General features: G+C 40.4%; 1 protein-coding gene across 7 annotated transcripts in view; it reads left to right on the top strand.

Moving 5' to 3' along the window:
• TNFRSF19 (TNF receptor superfamily member 19) overlaps positions 1-16551 on the top strand; it is an 89885-nt gene that overhangs the window by 19410 nt on the left and 53924 nt on the right. For 6 of the 7 annotated variants that reach the window (XM_078070563.1, XM_078070562.1, XM_036117276.2 and 3 more), the window contains exons 2-4: positions 124-228; positions 1626-1736; positions 14233-14411. In XM_078070563.1, coding sequence (XP_077926689.1) covers positions 160-228; positions 1626-1736; positions 14233-14411 — 359 coding nt within the window. In that variant the 5' untranslated portion in view covers positions 124-159. The remainder of the gene's footprint in view (positions 1-123; positions 229-1625; positions 1737-14232; positions 14412-16551) is intronic. The other variant, XM_078070564.1, reaches the window with a different exon arrangement.

Raw genomic sequence — 16551 nt, 5'->3', positions numbered from 1 at the left:
GCGATTTCCTTTAAAGCATAAATAGTATGACCTAGTATAAACATTAATGGTAAACATTCTAGAGTAAATACAGAATACAGTGACCGATGTCATCCTGGTTAACTAGATCTTCTTGTCTTTTAGAAAACTCTTCAACAATAAATACACGTAATAAGAGCCATGGCTTTAAAAGTGCTCCTGGAACAAGAGAAAGCATTTCGCACCGTTGTAGTTTTACTGGCCTATTTGGTAAGTCAAGTCTGCACTTTCATAAGAACATGGTGGAAGGAGTCATCTAAGTACGCGCTGAAACTATCTTCTATTTCTAATCCCATCTTTTAAATTTTTCTCTCAAATTGTATTTTATCAATGTTGCATTTCATTAAAAAGCAAAGATTGCTGCTGAGTCTTGACATTTGTAGCAATTGTTGAAATTATTTTATTTACATTTGTTGAAGTAATAAAATCACAGCGTTACTCAGAGCCCCATGACAATCGTGCTCCCTTGGGCATATAGGCATATGTCTCTATAATACACCCTAGGCCCTAACGAGACCAGATTCTCTTTGGAGCCCATGACTTACATGGTTTGTGAAGAAATTAGAATCGATTTTTAAAAGAGCTATTCTTCTTATATGGTTATTTATATCCTTTTTGGTTCCAAAAAGCATTAAAGACAGATGGAGAATTTTAATGTTTGAAAGCTTGACACAAAAAGATCTATGAAGGTGTTCAAAAGAATTGAAATTTATTTAATCTGGAGATAGGATCATCATCTGCAAATGTAAAATGAATTATTTATGCTAGAGACAGTACCTGAAGTCTTCTTGAAAGACAGAATAAGAGGAGATGGGGTCACATTGGAGTCTGAGATTCAGGTAGAGGAGAGAAAATGTCCTTTCTTTCAACTGAGGCTGTGACACATTTAAGTGAATGGTCTAGGAGGGAGGTAGTGGGATTTCTTTCTCAAAGAGATTAGTCTCTTTGTGGCTGAATGGAATCTCCTCTCTTAAGACGGGTAGTCAAGGGGAGTTAAGAGGGGCAGGAAGAGATTATTAGGCCTTTAGCCCCAGATCTTTTTCTAGTCCTGAATCCCACCCTGAATTCTCCCCCACGCCTGCTGGAGATGTTCAGACTTCGATTGTATGTAGTTTGTTTGCAGGACTTGATTACAGACACTCCTGCTTCAGGGTGGAGGTAGTTTGTATTGAATAATACATTGAGTACTCATCATTACAACCATCAGGAACAGTTTCCTGTGCCTCTGGTGTAATAGGCATTCTACAGAGCAATAGCGTGCTCACCCACTGCTTCTTACTAGAAAAGAGATCACATCCTAAGTCATTTTCTACCTTGGGCTCTCAGAAAAGTTTCAGAGCAAGATAGCCATGAATTTAAAAAAAAAAAAAAAGGAGACCTCATTCAGGGAATGCAGAGGAGAATCAGGCTTATTGATTTATTTGCTCCACTGACTTATTCAGAAAGTAATTTTTCTTCCTAAAATGAACATTAAATTGGCCTCACTCTGAATTAACATTTACATTCAGTGATCGAGTGAATACTGATGATGTTGTTCCTTTCTTGCAAAAAAAAAAATGTAATTAACTTACTTTAAAAATAAGGTTTTTGCAAAACTTTTTTTTCAGGCATGTAAAGTGATTTGTGAAACAGGAGACTGTCGACAACAAGAATTCAGGGATCGGTCTGGAAATTGTGTTCTCTGCAAGCAATGTGGGCCAGGCATGGAGTTGTCTAAGGTAGATATCTGATGCCTAGTGAAGTTGTAGATCTCTGGTTTGTTTGTTTGCTTGTTTTAAGATTTTATTTATTTATTTGAGAGAGAGAGCATGCACACACAAGTGGGGGAGAGGGGCAGAGGGAGAGGGAGAAGCAGGCTCCCCACTGAGCAGGGAGCCCTATGCGGGACTCGATCCCAGGACCCCAGGATCCTGACCTGAGCCGAAGGCAGATACTTAACCGACTGAGCCACCCAGGTGCCCTAAAGATTTGTGTTTTTAAAATACATTCTTTTTGGATAAATTCTTTTAGCTCATTGCTAGTGAAGATTTGGACACCATGACAGAATTCTTGGCTCATGTCTCACTGAGCTAAAAGGAGTAGGTTCTAATAATTAGAATTTAATAAATGTCATTTTGTGTAATTCGTGTTTATTGTATTTCATTGAAAGAATTGAATTATTAAGGTGTATTTGGATGAATTAAAAAGAATCAATGCTCTACTAAAGATTTAAAAATAAAGGAGTGATAAGAGAAAATGCTAATGCTACCTTCTACTGGGCCTTCCTTCTTTAAAAATGAATATTGCCGTGGCTAGTCAAGAAGTAGCGCCTCCAGTAAGCATGCTCCATGGTGGCAGTTCCTTTCCAAACCAGGGTTCTGCACATTCTTTTGACAATGCAAGCACTATTATTAGTCTCCATATTGGGTGTATGGTATTCCCGGGAGCATTTTAAATATATTCATCTTACCCACTATTTGTTAAGAAGTGGTGTGTTTCAGGAGGGCATATTTCAGAGTCTTGGATATTCTCAGACCTTTCTTTTTTGTGAGCATGTTCAGAGCTATACATCCATTTGCTTTATTCTCTGACCTTTTGAAGATGTTACTCTCGTTGTGGATAATGGATATATCATTTTGTTCTAAATAAAGCATCAAAGACTGCCTGTTAGAAAAGGAACAAAAGATTTTTCTTTTGACTTAAAGTGACTTTTAAAAGAGAAGTCCTTTTCCCCTAGAGATGGCCATTATTTAAAGTTAAGTCTTGTCATTCATAGATTTTTGATCAATGATCTACAAACAGCAGGAAACAAAGCATTCTGCATTCTGCAAGTAATTCCTGGTTGATGGCTTTTCTCTGCTGGTTGTGTTCAGTAAGTGGGGCCATTTAGCATCCTGAGCTTTACATTTGGATTGAAACTGGCTGACCTTTGAACCCTGGGTTACGTTGAATGTTGAGTTAACTATAGCATCTCAACCGGTGTTTTTCAGTCCCTGTTGATTGTAGTAAGGTGCATTTTCAGACGTAGGTTTTGTGCTGTTGGGTGTAAAAGGATTCCTTAGAGCAGACTTGTAGATCTAGGATCAGTGTACAGAGTAGTGAAAAATGCGACGGTGCCCAAGAGGAAAATAGATGATGAAGTTGCTACCCCCCTCTCAAAAGTTTTTCTTTTCCCAAATCTCGGTGAAAATCTGAGTGAAATGTCATAGATTCTGAGAGATGAGTAAATCATTTTCAAGAAGTTCCTCCTTCTCCTTCATCCTTTGAATCTAGAGAATATAACCTAAGAATAATTTCTGGAGGATCAGACCAGAAGATGAAGGTCCTATGAGCTCTAGTGTCTTTTTTTAGTTAGTATGCTTATCTAAGCTTGTTTTATTAAACATTTTTATTTAAAAAATCTAGCTTTTTGATTTAAAAAATAGGATGAAAGTCCTGTCACCCCTAAATATTTTTTTATTTTAAAAATCCACCAGCTAAGATTATCTGATAATAGTTTTTCTATTTCATAATTTTGCATGGATTTCTAGAATTATTATTTTTCTCTAGGTAGTAATTTTCCCCAACTTCTGAAACAAGTGTTTACCCATATGACACTGGAGGCAACCAAGGGGAAGCAATCTCAATAATTCTGCCTTTATTACTTATTTTATATGTTAATATTTCTGTTTCAATATTTATTATCATTTTCTTCATTAAAAAGAAGATCAGGCCAAATTGAGTGAGGGAGAATAAAAGTAAAGGTAATGATGTCACTGAAAAATTAGGGTAAGACCCACTCGGATGCACAAATGTTACAAATATAAATACCATGTTCCTGCATACCCTGATACCCTGAGGTGTCCACCTTGAGGTGGACATGGTACAGCCACAGAGTACATCTTTGCTAAAGGAGTGAACAAATCAATCAACCTCAGAGAGTGTTTAGGGCAAAAGAAATGCCACTTTAATCTTGTCATATAAAAGGTAATGAATTTCTGTGTGTGTGTATATATGTTATAAATTAAATATTTTGCCAAGTCTTTTATCTTGGTTTTCGCTCCTAGTAAATAACATTAGTAACTTAGCCTTGCTCATACCCTAAAGAGAGCAAAGGAATCAAACATATCAATAGAATATCTATATATAGATAAACATAGATATTTGTTTCCTAGTTAACTAATCAAGGCAAAGAGCTTGCGTTTTTAATAAATGATAGCTTTGGGGCTAAAAATTTCTAAACTGCCCATTCATGATTTTCAGGCTGCCTTGATTAAGTCTTTAGCAAGAACATATATCTTTCAGAGGACAAAAAAAAATAAAACAAAACTAACAAACAAACAAAAAAAACCTAAGTTCTGAGTATATTAAAATCAGATAAATCACTTAAATTAGCAAATCTATTCAACTGGTTAATTATGACATCCACGTTTTACAAATCAAGGGAAAGTTTACTTTTTGGCTAAGACTAAGCTTTTTTAAAAAACATAGTCAGATATTTATAAATAATTGAATTGTTTTTTACTTGTTATACTAAACATAAAATTTGGAGGGGGGATGCCTGTTAATTTGTAATGAAATGACTGAATTCAGTAGTCCTTACCTTTATAATTGAGGCTTAAAATTTCGGTTACCTGTGGTGCTTGAAATTTTGAATGCACAATAAACAGTAAATATTTAAAATGACTTATTAAAAAGTAGAAAAGCTGAATCAAATTATTGGTAACCACAACTAAAGTTTTCTTTATACTAAGGGTAAAAAAAAAAAAAAAAAAGTGCATTTTCACCAGACGTGAGAGCTTTCAAATAACCTCTATCCTAACATTATTAGGTTACTTGTTTTGATGTAGTAAACATAACTTAAGACTTATGTCCATTTTCTAATATCATGTCTCTCAACTCAGAATAACAAATGCTGGGTCATGAGGTTCTTTGCTTTACAAACGTGTTATCTGTGTCTTAAAACGAAAGCCTGGAAATGCTTTGGGTAAGCAGGTAGAGTTAAAATTTCCATCTGTGGTTTTATTACTCCTAATGATTATTTTCTTTGGAAGGCATTCAATTCTATTTTTTTCTAAAGGTGTCTGGGCTTACTTTCCCATTGTTAGGTCTCTGCCATTTCAAACACATAGTCGGGTTTGGGGGAGGTTCCCGGAAGAGCCTTCCTGGACACAGTGCACACTCTGGCACACCTGTCCTGTGTGGTCAGGGGTTCCTCTGAGCTCTTTTCACTTCCTTTCAATTGTTAGGTAGTAAGAAGTCTGCACAGAAGCTCCAGGCTCCATAATAACCATTGTTGCTTGTTTAGATTGAGACCCTTCCCTTCAGTGTCCACTTTTTAAATGATTACTTATTTTAACCTTTCACCCTAGATACTTTGGGTTATGTGTGTCTAAAAGATGTCTCTTAACAAAGATGCACTACCTCTCAAATATGTCTTCAGGTGTTATTTTGTAATGTATATCATGCAACCACAATAGATATTAGCTAACATTTGTTATAATGAGCCAGGTTCTATGTGACATTTGTATATTAAATAATGGAGTCCTTTTAACCTATGTCTTAAGTAGGGGGTATAACTCCTCCTGTTTTATAGATGGGGAAACAGACACAGAGACGGTTAGGTGATCTGTCCATTGTCACCCTTAGTAAGTGCTGGGAGAAGGTGGTGGGGCCGCATGGGGGTAGTGATTGTTTTCTCATTTTTGCACAGTGCTCTTGTACAGTGCTGTCCAGTAGAACTTTCTGTGATGGTGGAATGGTCTGTATCTGTGCTGGCCAAGATGGGAGTTACTAGCCACTTGAAATGTGTTACTGAATACTTGAAAGGTGGCTTGTGTCACTAAAGCACTAGATTTTACATTTTAATGAATTAAATTTAAGTTTTGCCACATGAAGTTATGGCTATTGCATCAGACGGTGCAGCTCTAGAAGGATGAACTTCCCTCCAGAAATTCTGGCGGGACCAACTTCTAACACAAAGAGATATCTAAATCCTGTTGACCTGATGCTTGTGCATTCCAGGAGTGGTCTTCCTGGTCAGCCTTCTTCCTCTCCTTCCTTGGCTGAGCCACCCTGAGCCTGGCCACTGGTTTCCAAATATCCATCTGCTTCTGTTCCTCCACCACTCCTGTTTGGCCCAGCCACTTGGGAGCCGTTGCTGTGGCTCCTCACACTGGGTGGCATCCTCTGGGTCCCCTCCTGTGCCATTCGAGCTGTCTCATGGCCTTAGTGCTTTTGGTTTCCAGTCGTTTCCCTGAAAGCCCCAAGCATCCTCTCTTCTCAGTCAGGTTCTCTTTGGTCATTCAGCTTAATGGGTAGTCTTCCCGTACCCTTGGGAAAATATAGGACAGGCCACGGAGCCACCTGGGCTCTGTTTTGAGGACTTTCTCCCACTGAGCCATAGCTAGTCTCTTTCTCTTCCACTACAGGCTTTAGGTTTTGAAAGTTTATGAGAAAGATAATTGATCATGTCTTTTTCCTATTTCTGGGGCAAAAAAATACAAAATGTTGTTTACATAGCTCCACGAGTGGTACGTGCTGGGCATTTGGAGCCACAAACGTGCACAGGAGCGTTCCACAGCTGGCCCTTTGGCTCGCGAAAATAAACAGCATTGTGATACGTGGGAGAGGATGACTTTTGTTTTCCCGAAGTGACCACATTAGCCTTTTAATTCTTACTGTCTAGAATCTGCCCCAGCCACAGCCCCTCCTCCTCACCAAGTATTAATGCCAACAATGTGCTTTTAACATGATCACCTCCCAGCAGTAAACCAGGAAACTAGTTTTTGCATGAACCACTTGAAACAGTCTTCAAGTCTCTGGCATGGTTTTCAAAGTAAGCTTTTCTAACCAATTATTGGGATGACTTTAGTTCATGTGAAGAAATTAATTCTCGTAAACAACAACACACTTTCCTCCACAAGGGTGCATGTCTGGCTTCCCATTTTTAAAGATGTCTACTTTTTGGAAAGTTGTTTTCATCCCTGTGAAGAAAGTCACACATGCACACACAAAATTAATATAATTTGCAAGCATGAAAAAGATTCATTTATGCCATTTAATTACAGTGCTGCTCACTTTATTTATGTTTAATTATACCTAATCGAGGCCAGTGATGTTTGGCAGATATTAGCAAGCTCTAGCTTGTAATTTTTCTTTAAAAAACTCAATTACAGATTTTCATAAACTGGAAGTTGGTGGGGGGGGACTATGTCTTTGGTGTTGTTTTATTAAAGGAAATTAAAAAGCTGATTTCTAAACACCAGCTACATAAATCTAATTTGTCATTTCCATTTGCGTGCGCTCGATTTTCTCCACAAATAACTTCTTCTCTGTCCAAATTTGAGCTTTTAAAGTTCAAAGAACCAAAGTTAATAACTTATTGGCTGTACAAATAAATAGTGCTTTAGACCCAAGGCCCCCAAATGTGTTTCCTGGACAATTGATGGTCTGTGAGGATCTCCCCTGTGGTCTGGGGAACGGCTCCTAGAACATGTAGGTGGGATCTGCTTGTGTTTTTGCTAAGTGCTGAATTCGCAGAGGGAGAAAAGAGAGAAGGGGATTTGAGGACTGTTTACTTTGAGTCATTTCGCCATTGGAAAGCCACCAAATGTGGCTTAAAAATATTGGGCAGAGTGTCAGAGCTACTGCTGCGGCCAGTTTGGGTGGAAATGGCCCAGCTGGATACAGCCCTCTCTTGCCTTGGAACCAAGATAAGGAAGGCCGCTCACAGCTTCTACCCCCACGCCACAGTGACCCCCACCCTCAACTCCTGCCCCCTTCCCACCTCCACCGCCCCAGAGAGTTAACCGGCCTTACCAATCGGGACACTGCTGTGACCTTTATTAGCTTTTTTGTTCCCTGGAATAAAGTAATAATGATACCAATAATAAAACAACACGAACTTCAGGAAATGCTGCCTTCAATGCTATTTGTTCATCCATTTGTTTAGTCAGCAAACATTTATGTGTTACTCACCAGCCTGGTATGTATTGTTAAAGAAAAAAATATTCAGTGGCACTTGTTAATAAGGATGGCAAGGCAGACTTTATTCACTAGGTAGGGAGGGGGACCCCCACAATGGGATTTTATAGTGGGGGAAACCCCTGGGCTCCATCCCAATACAGTATGGGCTCATGGGAATTTATAGCCAGGAAGCATGGGTCAGTGGATGGAAAATTACTGAGGGGAAGCATCAGGGCTAAGAGGGGTCCTGGCTGAAGCCAACCTAACAGTTCTTTGCTGAAGACAAACCAGGGTGATTGGACAGCAAGGCTCCATGAGACTTTAAGAGGAGTATGAGGAACCCAAGCAGATGTTGAGGGTGGGTAGTTCTGGCTGAGCTGACTCAGCAGAGCACTTGCTAAAGCTGGGTTTTATAAGGAAGTGCACAGGTTGGTCTGGAAGAAGGTTAAGGAGCCTGGCTAAAGTTTGGTCAAGCAAAGAATCTTTTAAGAACCAAGTGCCCTGATAGGCTTTGGGTAAAGAGTGGCGGAGGGAGGCATTAGATATCGGGGATTGTTTGCTTATTGTAGGATTTTGGGAAATCACTAGGAATCCTATGGCAATGCTTTAAAAAAGGGTTGTTATTTTATTCATGTGTATATGTTCACACCTTGAAGCTTATTAATAAAAAGGCTTCTTCAGGGATTCAGGGAAGTGGTAAGTATTTCTTTTAAGATTTTAAGGTACCAGGTCATAATTTCAAAAACAAAGACTCTAGGATTACTTTAAACCCTAAATGCATCTCTACCATTGATATTAATGGCAGACCACACTCCATAAAAATAAAACACATATCTACTTCTGACGCCCAGGCCAGTGACTAACGCCCCCACTCCGGCCCCAGTCTCCTCCCACATATCCTCCCTCACCAAACACACACGTACGGTCCTTCCAACGAAATGATGAGAGGGAGAGCTGTAGTGTGTGTAACCTGGAAAGTGTCAGAGAACCAGAGTAGGACAGAGGTGAAAGCAGTAAAAACGGATTTCACTCAGGGACTATGGCCATGGGGGAAGAGAGGCCTCAGTATAGAACTGGGCTCAATTCCAAATACAACATGGACAAGTGGGGATTTTAGCCAAGGAGCAGGGTGGGGGGCAGTGGATGGAAAATTCCTAAGAGGAAACTTTGGGGTGGGGGTGGGGGGGCGGGGATTCTGGCTAAAGCAGACCTAACAGGATTCTTGCTGAAGGCAGGCCAAGTGGATCAGAGGATAGAGGGGCAGGAGGAAATTTGATCAGGGATTGAGGGTGAGCAGATAGGAGGGTGGGGGATTCTGATTTAACCGACTGCACGGGATTCTTGGACAACTGGGTTCTTGAGGACAAGGCCCAAGGCTGGGGCCTAATTGAGAAAGTAGCTCACAGGAGCCTGTGAAGTTTGGTCAGAAATGAGGTAAACCTAACCAGAGTCTGCATGACTAGCTGACTCTCTTCTTTAAGTACTCTTTGTTTTATCTCACCAAAAATCCATTCCTACCATTTCTCTAATTCCCAACGATAGTATACTAGTCTGCTGTGGGAAACCATTTGCCTAGGGAAATTACCCCCTTTATATTCAAAAGTAATAGGGGGAAGACCCAAAAGGTTCGATACTGTTTTCATTAGACACACAATTAGACCACGTGATCAATGCCAACCTACTTCAGCAGACGTCCGTGGTTGCCCCCTGCATCCTGCACTTGGGATGCAGCAGTGACCAGACCCCAGTAGAATGAACTCAGCTGTAGCCACACAATGGCATGCTCTGTGTATGCTGATAGGGAGCACTCTCCAAGATGCACTGAGTGGGGAAAACTGAAAAAGGATGTGCAGAACAGTGTGTACACACACACACACACACACAGGATATTAGGATATTTCTGGGAGGTTTTCCCAAAACCTGGGAACAGTGTTTGCCTGTGTGGAGGGAATAGGAAGTGAAGAGACCAGGGATAGGAAGGAAGGTGTACTGTTCGATTTGTTTATAAAAATCTTGTGTGTAGTAGTAGTTCTTCAGTATAAAAAGTGATAAAAAGAAAAGGGACCAGAAATCTTCGCTGGCCGTAGGGGGTTGGACACGAGTTTACAGAGGCACAATTTCAGCGCATGCTCAGCAGTGCTACTCTGGCCAGGAGACTGTAGACCTGCCCGCACGTCGAGCTGTTCAGCCTTTTCTCTTTTGCTCTTGGTAGTTATTTATTGAACTTAATGGGGAAAGTGTCAAGGCATTTTAACCACCTCGTTTTACTGAATGAAATAAAAACATCAAAGTAGACGTTTATATTGGGGATAATTTAATGTTTATATGCTGTTTACTTTATAGCCTGGATTTCAAATAATTGCAGCATCTCTGTGTTTATGGTGCTTTAGAAATATGACAGTCCGCTCTAAACGCCGTTGTTGCTACACACCTACTGTGCTGTCACATAATTCCTTGGAAATATCTTCCCTGACTTTCTAGTTAAGTCAAGGCTTCGAGTTAATTTAACGTTGAGAACGATCACTTCATAAATTTCTTAGAGTGTTATGAACTGCAAGCATTTTTTAAAAGCTTAAAAATAGTATTAGCTTTTGGTATTTTCATACTATCTTTTTAAAAAATGACAAGTACTTTAGAGAAAATGTATTTTAAACTAAATGCCCCCAAATAATCAGTCTCTATAAAAGTTCCCAGGAGACTGGTTCACAGTACCTGTTTAATACATTTAGGTATTATTTTGTGATCGTAATGGACATACAGCCTTATCTCAACCTCTCATATAAATCTACTCCGAAATTACTATTGTTGTCACTAAGACATATAAACTCTAAGCAGAAATAGTAAGTTAATATCCAGATAATGAAGGCAAATTATAATGCATTTAGAGACCGGCTTTGTTGTTTTTTTCTTTCTTTTTTTTTTTAAGCTTTTTATTTACTTGAGAGAGAGCGAGCAAGCATGTGTGCACAAGAGTTGGGGGAGGAGCAGAGCAAGAGGGAGAAGCGGGGAGTCTGACGTGGGGCTCGGTCCCAGGACTCTGAGATCATGGCCTGAGCCTAAGTCAGATGCTTAGCCGACTGAGCCACCCCCACACCCCTGTTGTTTTTTTCTATAGATGATTTGGTCCAATATGGAATGGACCAAAAAAAAAAAAAGTTTCATGAAAAAAGTCTATGAAGTACAGTGACATGTAAATGACACACAATGATATGTGTGGCAAAAACACCATGGTCAAATTTGTCCTCATGTATGTGCAACACAAACCCTAAAATACAGTCAGGAATCAAAAAATAAGCACAAAGATCTTCCCAACACTTACATGCCCCTTATTTTTCAAAAGAGATGAGTCTGTCAATTCCTTCAAGTCCATGTCCGCTCAGATAGGCATCTAGTTTCTCAGGAATGGAGAGAGGAAGTGAATTGTCGGAGACAATGAAGGAATGAGAGTTGACTGCCTGGCAGGGCCATTAAAACAGCAAAGCTGCCTGTACAGACACCGGGGCTTCCTAGTTTCGTGTATTACAACACAACGCAGTAGTTGATTCAAGTAGGTATGGTTAAATGATATTTTATGTACCATTTTCATTGTAGACATATTTTTATTCTATAAAAATAATTTAGATGTAAATTGATGTTTCAAGTAACTCAGAAAAAATTGGAGTCTAAAGATCCTCTTGTTCCGCAGTGAGGCTTTATTATACTTGAATCAGGAAAGTTGGTTTGTTGGGTTGTTGAGAATCTAAAAAGGTATCATTTATTTGGTGAATGCCTGCTCTGTGCTTGATTTATAGATTACAGATTTTATATGGTTTTTTTCCTGTTTATTCCTCAAAACAACCCTGTGGGGCAGATGTGTACTATCGCCATCTCAGAGATGAAGAGACTGAGGGTCAGAGAATTCCCAAAATAGCTTATTGGACAAGTGGCAGAATCGGCGTTCAAAGTCATGTGTCTTTGGCTCCATTGAAGGAAGATAATATACTTTTTCTCCTATGTCAGCCTCGCTTGAAAAACAGAATTTCAGACATTTATTCCCAGTTAATACACCTTCTTCTCATTCTCATTTCTCTTTCCATTTGTTTTCCCTTCTGCTCTCTTCCTTTTTCCTTCCTTTCTTTGTTGTGTTGTAACTTGCACATGACATCCTTACAATCCAAGCTGCCTGGATCAAAGTATGATTTTGGAACTTTGCTCTCGCATGAACCTTTGACATGGAGATACTGAGCCTGTGGACAACGAGGTCCCCATCCCCCTTCCGAATGTCACATGCACCACACTTTGATCCTGGAAGATTGTGAGAGGGCGGCTCCTGTCACACTGAAGGAGAGTCTTTGGATGCACTCGGCTCTCTCAGCAACTACTTAGCAAGAACACACTTCTGCCCCAGTGCAGAAACACATTGCCCATAAACAAAGCACCCAAAATGGCAGAGACCTCCCCGCAAAGACCTAGTCCACGTCCCCAGGAGATTCTTTTTGAATACGTATCTTCGGTGTTTTCCTGATTGTCAGAGTAATAGATGCTATTTGGCAAAAATTAAATGTTTTCAAGAATTATAAAAATTCAAAACACCTCATGATTTCACTCAAACCCCCCCCCAAGATAATCCCTGCTAACAATTTTAAAGAAATTCTAATTGTGAATTAGTTCTTCAAATTTTTTTTCCTTCCGCCGTCTGTGCCTTGGTTTAGAACATTGTCTAGTTGGAGCACTCAGGATTCAGAAGGTTGGTGACCTTCTGCTTTTTTTTCCTTCCCCACTCTTTGTTGTGCATGTTCATGGTACACATTTGAAAGGTTGGTTGAGTAACTGAAAAGAGGAAGGAAGGTATCGCTCCTCCAAGATGTGCACGAGTTAACTAGTAAAACTGAACTGCAGTGTTATTCGAATCTCTTTTGTTCAGTAGTTTGTTGAGTACAGGGAATACTCTAGGGAATACTATCCTTTGTGTTGGTTTTGATTTAAATTTTGACCAGTACTGCTTAATTGACTGTGCATTTAAATACAGATAAAGGACTTTAAGTATATAAATTTGATAGGCCAATGGGAATTTTGAACTAGTGGGGATTTGCATTCTGCATCCAAAGTTTACAGGTGAGGAAATTCAGAGATTTTGTTGGAGTCCTTCCTCCCTCTGCTGCACTGAGCTATGTTTGTGGGCTTGTTCAGCATGCTCTCCATGTGGAGAGTAAAAGTACCAGGTGGATCCTACAGTGTTGGGGTATAGAATCTGACTCCAGAATTAAATGGTGTAGGTTCAAATCCTGGTTCTAACATGAGCTATGTCACCTTGGTTAAGGTACGTACCTTCTGGGAAGCTCCATACCCCCATTCATGAAATGGGAATAATGATCGTGCTTCCCTCATTTGGAAGACATATGAATTAATAAGATAATGTGTATGAAGTTCCCAGCACTGAGTAAGCACCCAATAAATGTTAGTAGTAATTATTAATATTTTTGTAAGAGATGGGATCATACTTCTAATTCTGTATTATAACTTTTTTAAGCTACCATGAACCCATATCTACATCATTCTTCTTATGGTTGCATTGTATTTACATTATATGATAGGCTATGATTTATTTGGTTCTGGACCTTGTGGAAATGATCATATGGTGCATCAAAGAACCATCTGTTTTGCCCATCCTTGGAAAGCAGTACTGTGTTCTGACGTTCAAATCTAGAGAAGCTTGAGACCTTTAGTATCACACAGTTTAATTCACACAAGAATGTAGTGTTCTTTTAAGAAATATGTCAGAATCTTCCTGCTATCACACAACAATACACAGCTAACATGTCAAGATGCTCTCTACTGGATAGATTTCTAGGTTTGTCAGCTTAGGAAATTTCTTACACGTTAACCTCGTTTCTAAAATATCACTGTTGATATCAAAGTACTTATTTTCTGCCTCGATAAGTGAGTAAGTGTCTGGATATTTCCCTGACTTTAGTTTCTGAACATGCCCATGACTGGCTTAATTAGAAAAGAAGAAAGTGCCATAATTCTGCCATAAGCTAGCAATAATGCAGCAGTGGGGGTCCTGGAGAACCTTTATTATTCAAATGCTCGTGGCTTCTTGAATAAAGTGGATGACTAAGTATACTTCTGGTAGTAAGAGAGATTATTAGCAGTGGGAGACACATTTGAACTTGCTGAAAGGGCCGCCTTTGTATCCAGGAAGGCTGGCACTCGGTAATTATTAGACCAGGTCTTCCTTTTATCCCAGCCGTCTTTTTCACGCTTGCCACGTCTGAATAGCGTTCTGTTGCCTGTTAATCCCTGCAGGAATGCGGCTTTGGCTACGGGGAGGATGCCCAGTGCATGACATGCAGGCCGCACCGGTTCAAGGAGGACTGGGGCTTTCAGAAATGCAAGCCGTGCCTGGAGTGCGCCGTGGTGAACCGCTTCCAGAAGGCCAACTGTTCCGTCACCAGCGATGCCGTCTGCGGGGACTGCTTGCCGGGGTACGTCGGGCGATTTCTTTCCCTCGTAATTATGGAATTATTTTTAAACAGGCATTTCCCTTGTTCCCTCCCAAAGGTGAACGCACACCAACAGGAACCTGAACGCCTCTGTCGGGTGGTCATGACTTCCTCTGTGCCCACCGTGGGCTGTGCGCTGTGATGGGCGCCGGTTATAAATAAAATGAATAAGCGCACTAACAAAGGATTAGTGTCACGAGAATCTAAAGAGTTCCTGTAAATCGATGAAAAAGAAAACGTGGACAAATGGACAAAAGAGGGGACGGGCAGCTCACAAAAGAGGAAACACGTGCGGCCTGTGATCATACGGCCGTGTTCATCCTCGTTAGCGATCAGAGAAATGCAAATCACGGCCATTCACTCATTTCCACGGGTATTTGTGAAGCAGCTAGGAGGCATTGCTTTAGCAGAAGCTAGGCGTTGCTGAGGTAGAGGCCAAGAACCCTACCCACGTGGAGATTATATCCTAATAAGGGTTTTAGAAAGATCTAAACAGTAAATAAAGACGTAAATTCTGCAGAAAGGTAGCAGAGGATGATTTCTGTGGAAGAAGGAGACCCTAGAGCACATAAGGCGGATTAGGCATGCGCAGCGATGGGTAGGCAAAGGGCAGTGTTTGGGTGGGTGACCTGGGTACAGGAGCTCCGAACAAGACTCGGAGGAGTTGAGGCAGTTTGCTAAGTAGGTGTGTGGGGGAAGAACGCTGTGGACACAGGGAACGCAGAGACAGGCCCTAATGTGGACATGACCCTGGAGTTCAGGGACTCTAGGAGTCTAACACAGGAATCTGGGCTCCCAGTCACTGCAGAGGCAGGGCTCTAACTAGACTTAGCCAGAACATGCCCACAGATCAGAGTAGTTCTGGCCAAATGGCACAGTGGGGCTCTGGGGCTCTTGTCGAGGGGCAGAAGATAAGACAAACCTGTGGGCCTGAAGGGCAGGGTAAGAAATGGCCTGATGGGCCAACTGCGACCCTATGCAATATTATGCAATGGTGCAGCACCTGAACAGGTATGAAATGTAGTGGTCTAACAACAAAAGCACAAGCAATAAAAGAAAAAATAGCCCTTGCACTTCACCAAAATTAAAATCTTTTGTGTTTCAAAGGATATCATCAAGAAAATGAAAAGACAACCCACAGAATTAGAGGAACAATTTATAAATCATATTTTAAGGAACTGTCTTATCTAGAATATATAAAGAACTCTTATAACTCAATAATGAAAAGACCAATAACCCAATTAAAATATGGGCAAAGGATTCGAACAGACCTTTCTCCAAAGAAGATACACAGCCAATAAGCACATGAAAAGATGCTCAATGTCATTAGCCATCAGGGAAATGCAAATTAAAACCACATACTTCAAGCCAACTGGGATGGCTGTGACCAAAAAGACAATGACAAGGGTTGGTGAGGATGGGGAGAAATTGGAAGCATCGTCCACCATTGGTGGGAATGGAAAATGGTACCGCTGCTTTGGAGAACAGTCTGGCGGTTCCTCAAAAAGCTAAAATAGAGTTACAATGCGACTGAGCAATTCTGCTCTTAGGTATAGAACCAAGACAATTAGAAACCTGTCCACACAAAAATGGGTACACAAATGTTCATAGCAGCATTATGCATAATGGTCAAAAAGTGGGAAGAACCCAGATACCCATCCACTGATAAATGGGTTAACAAAATGGAGTACATTCAAACAAGGGAATGTTATTTGGTGATGAAAGGGGATGAATCACTCACACATGCAACAAAATGGATGAACCTAAGAAACATTATGCTAAGTGAAAGAAGCCAATCACAAAAGACGTATTATATGATTCCATTTATATGCAATGTCCAGAATGGACAAATCTATAAAGACAAAAAGTAAATGAGTGGTTACCTGGGGCTGGTGGTTGGCGGGGGGGTGGGGGCGTGTTGGGAAGAGTGAGGGGTGACTGCTTAAGGGTACAGAGTTTCTTTTTTGGTGTGATAAAAATGTCTAAAACTGTTCTGATGGTTGTACAACTCTGTGAGTACACTAAAGGCCATTTAATTGTATGCTTTAAATGGGTGGATTTAATATATGTGAATTAGATCTCAAGTAATCTGCTACTTAAAAAAAAGGAATGGTCGGGCGCC

This window comes from Halichoerus grypus, chromosome 4 (assembly GCF_964656455.1).
Source record: "Halichoerus grypus chromosome 4, mHalGry1.hap1.1, whole genome shotgun sequence".
In the NCBI taxonomy this organism is placed as follows: domain Eukaryota; kingdom Metazoa; phylum Chordata; class Mammalia; order Carnivora; family Phocidae; genus Halichoerus; species Halichoerus grypus.
Note: the sequence above shows the minus strand (reverse complement) of the source record. Positions and strands in the feature narration are given on the sequence as shown.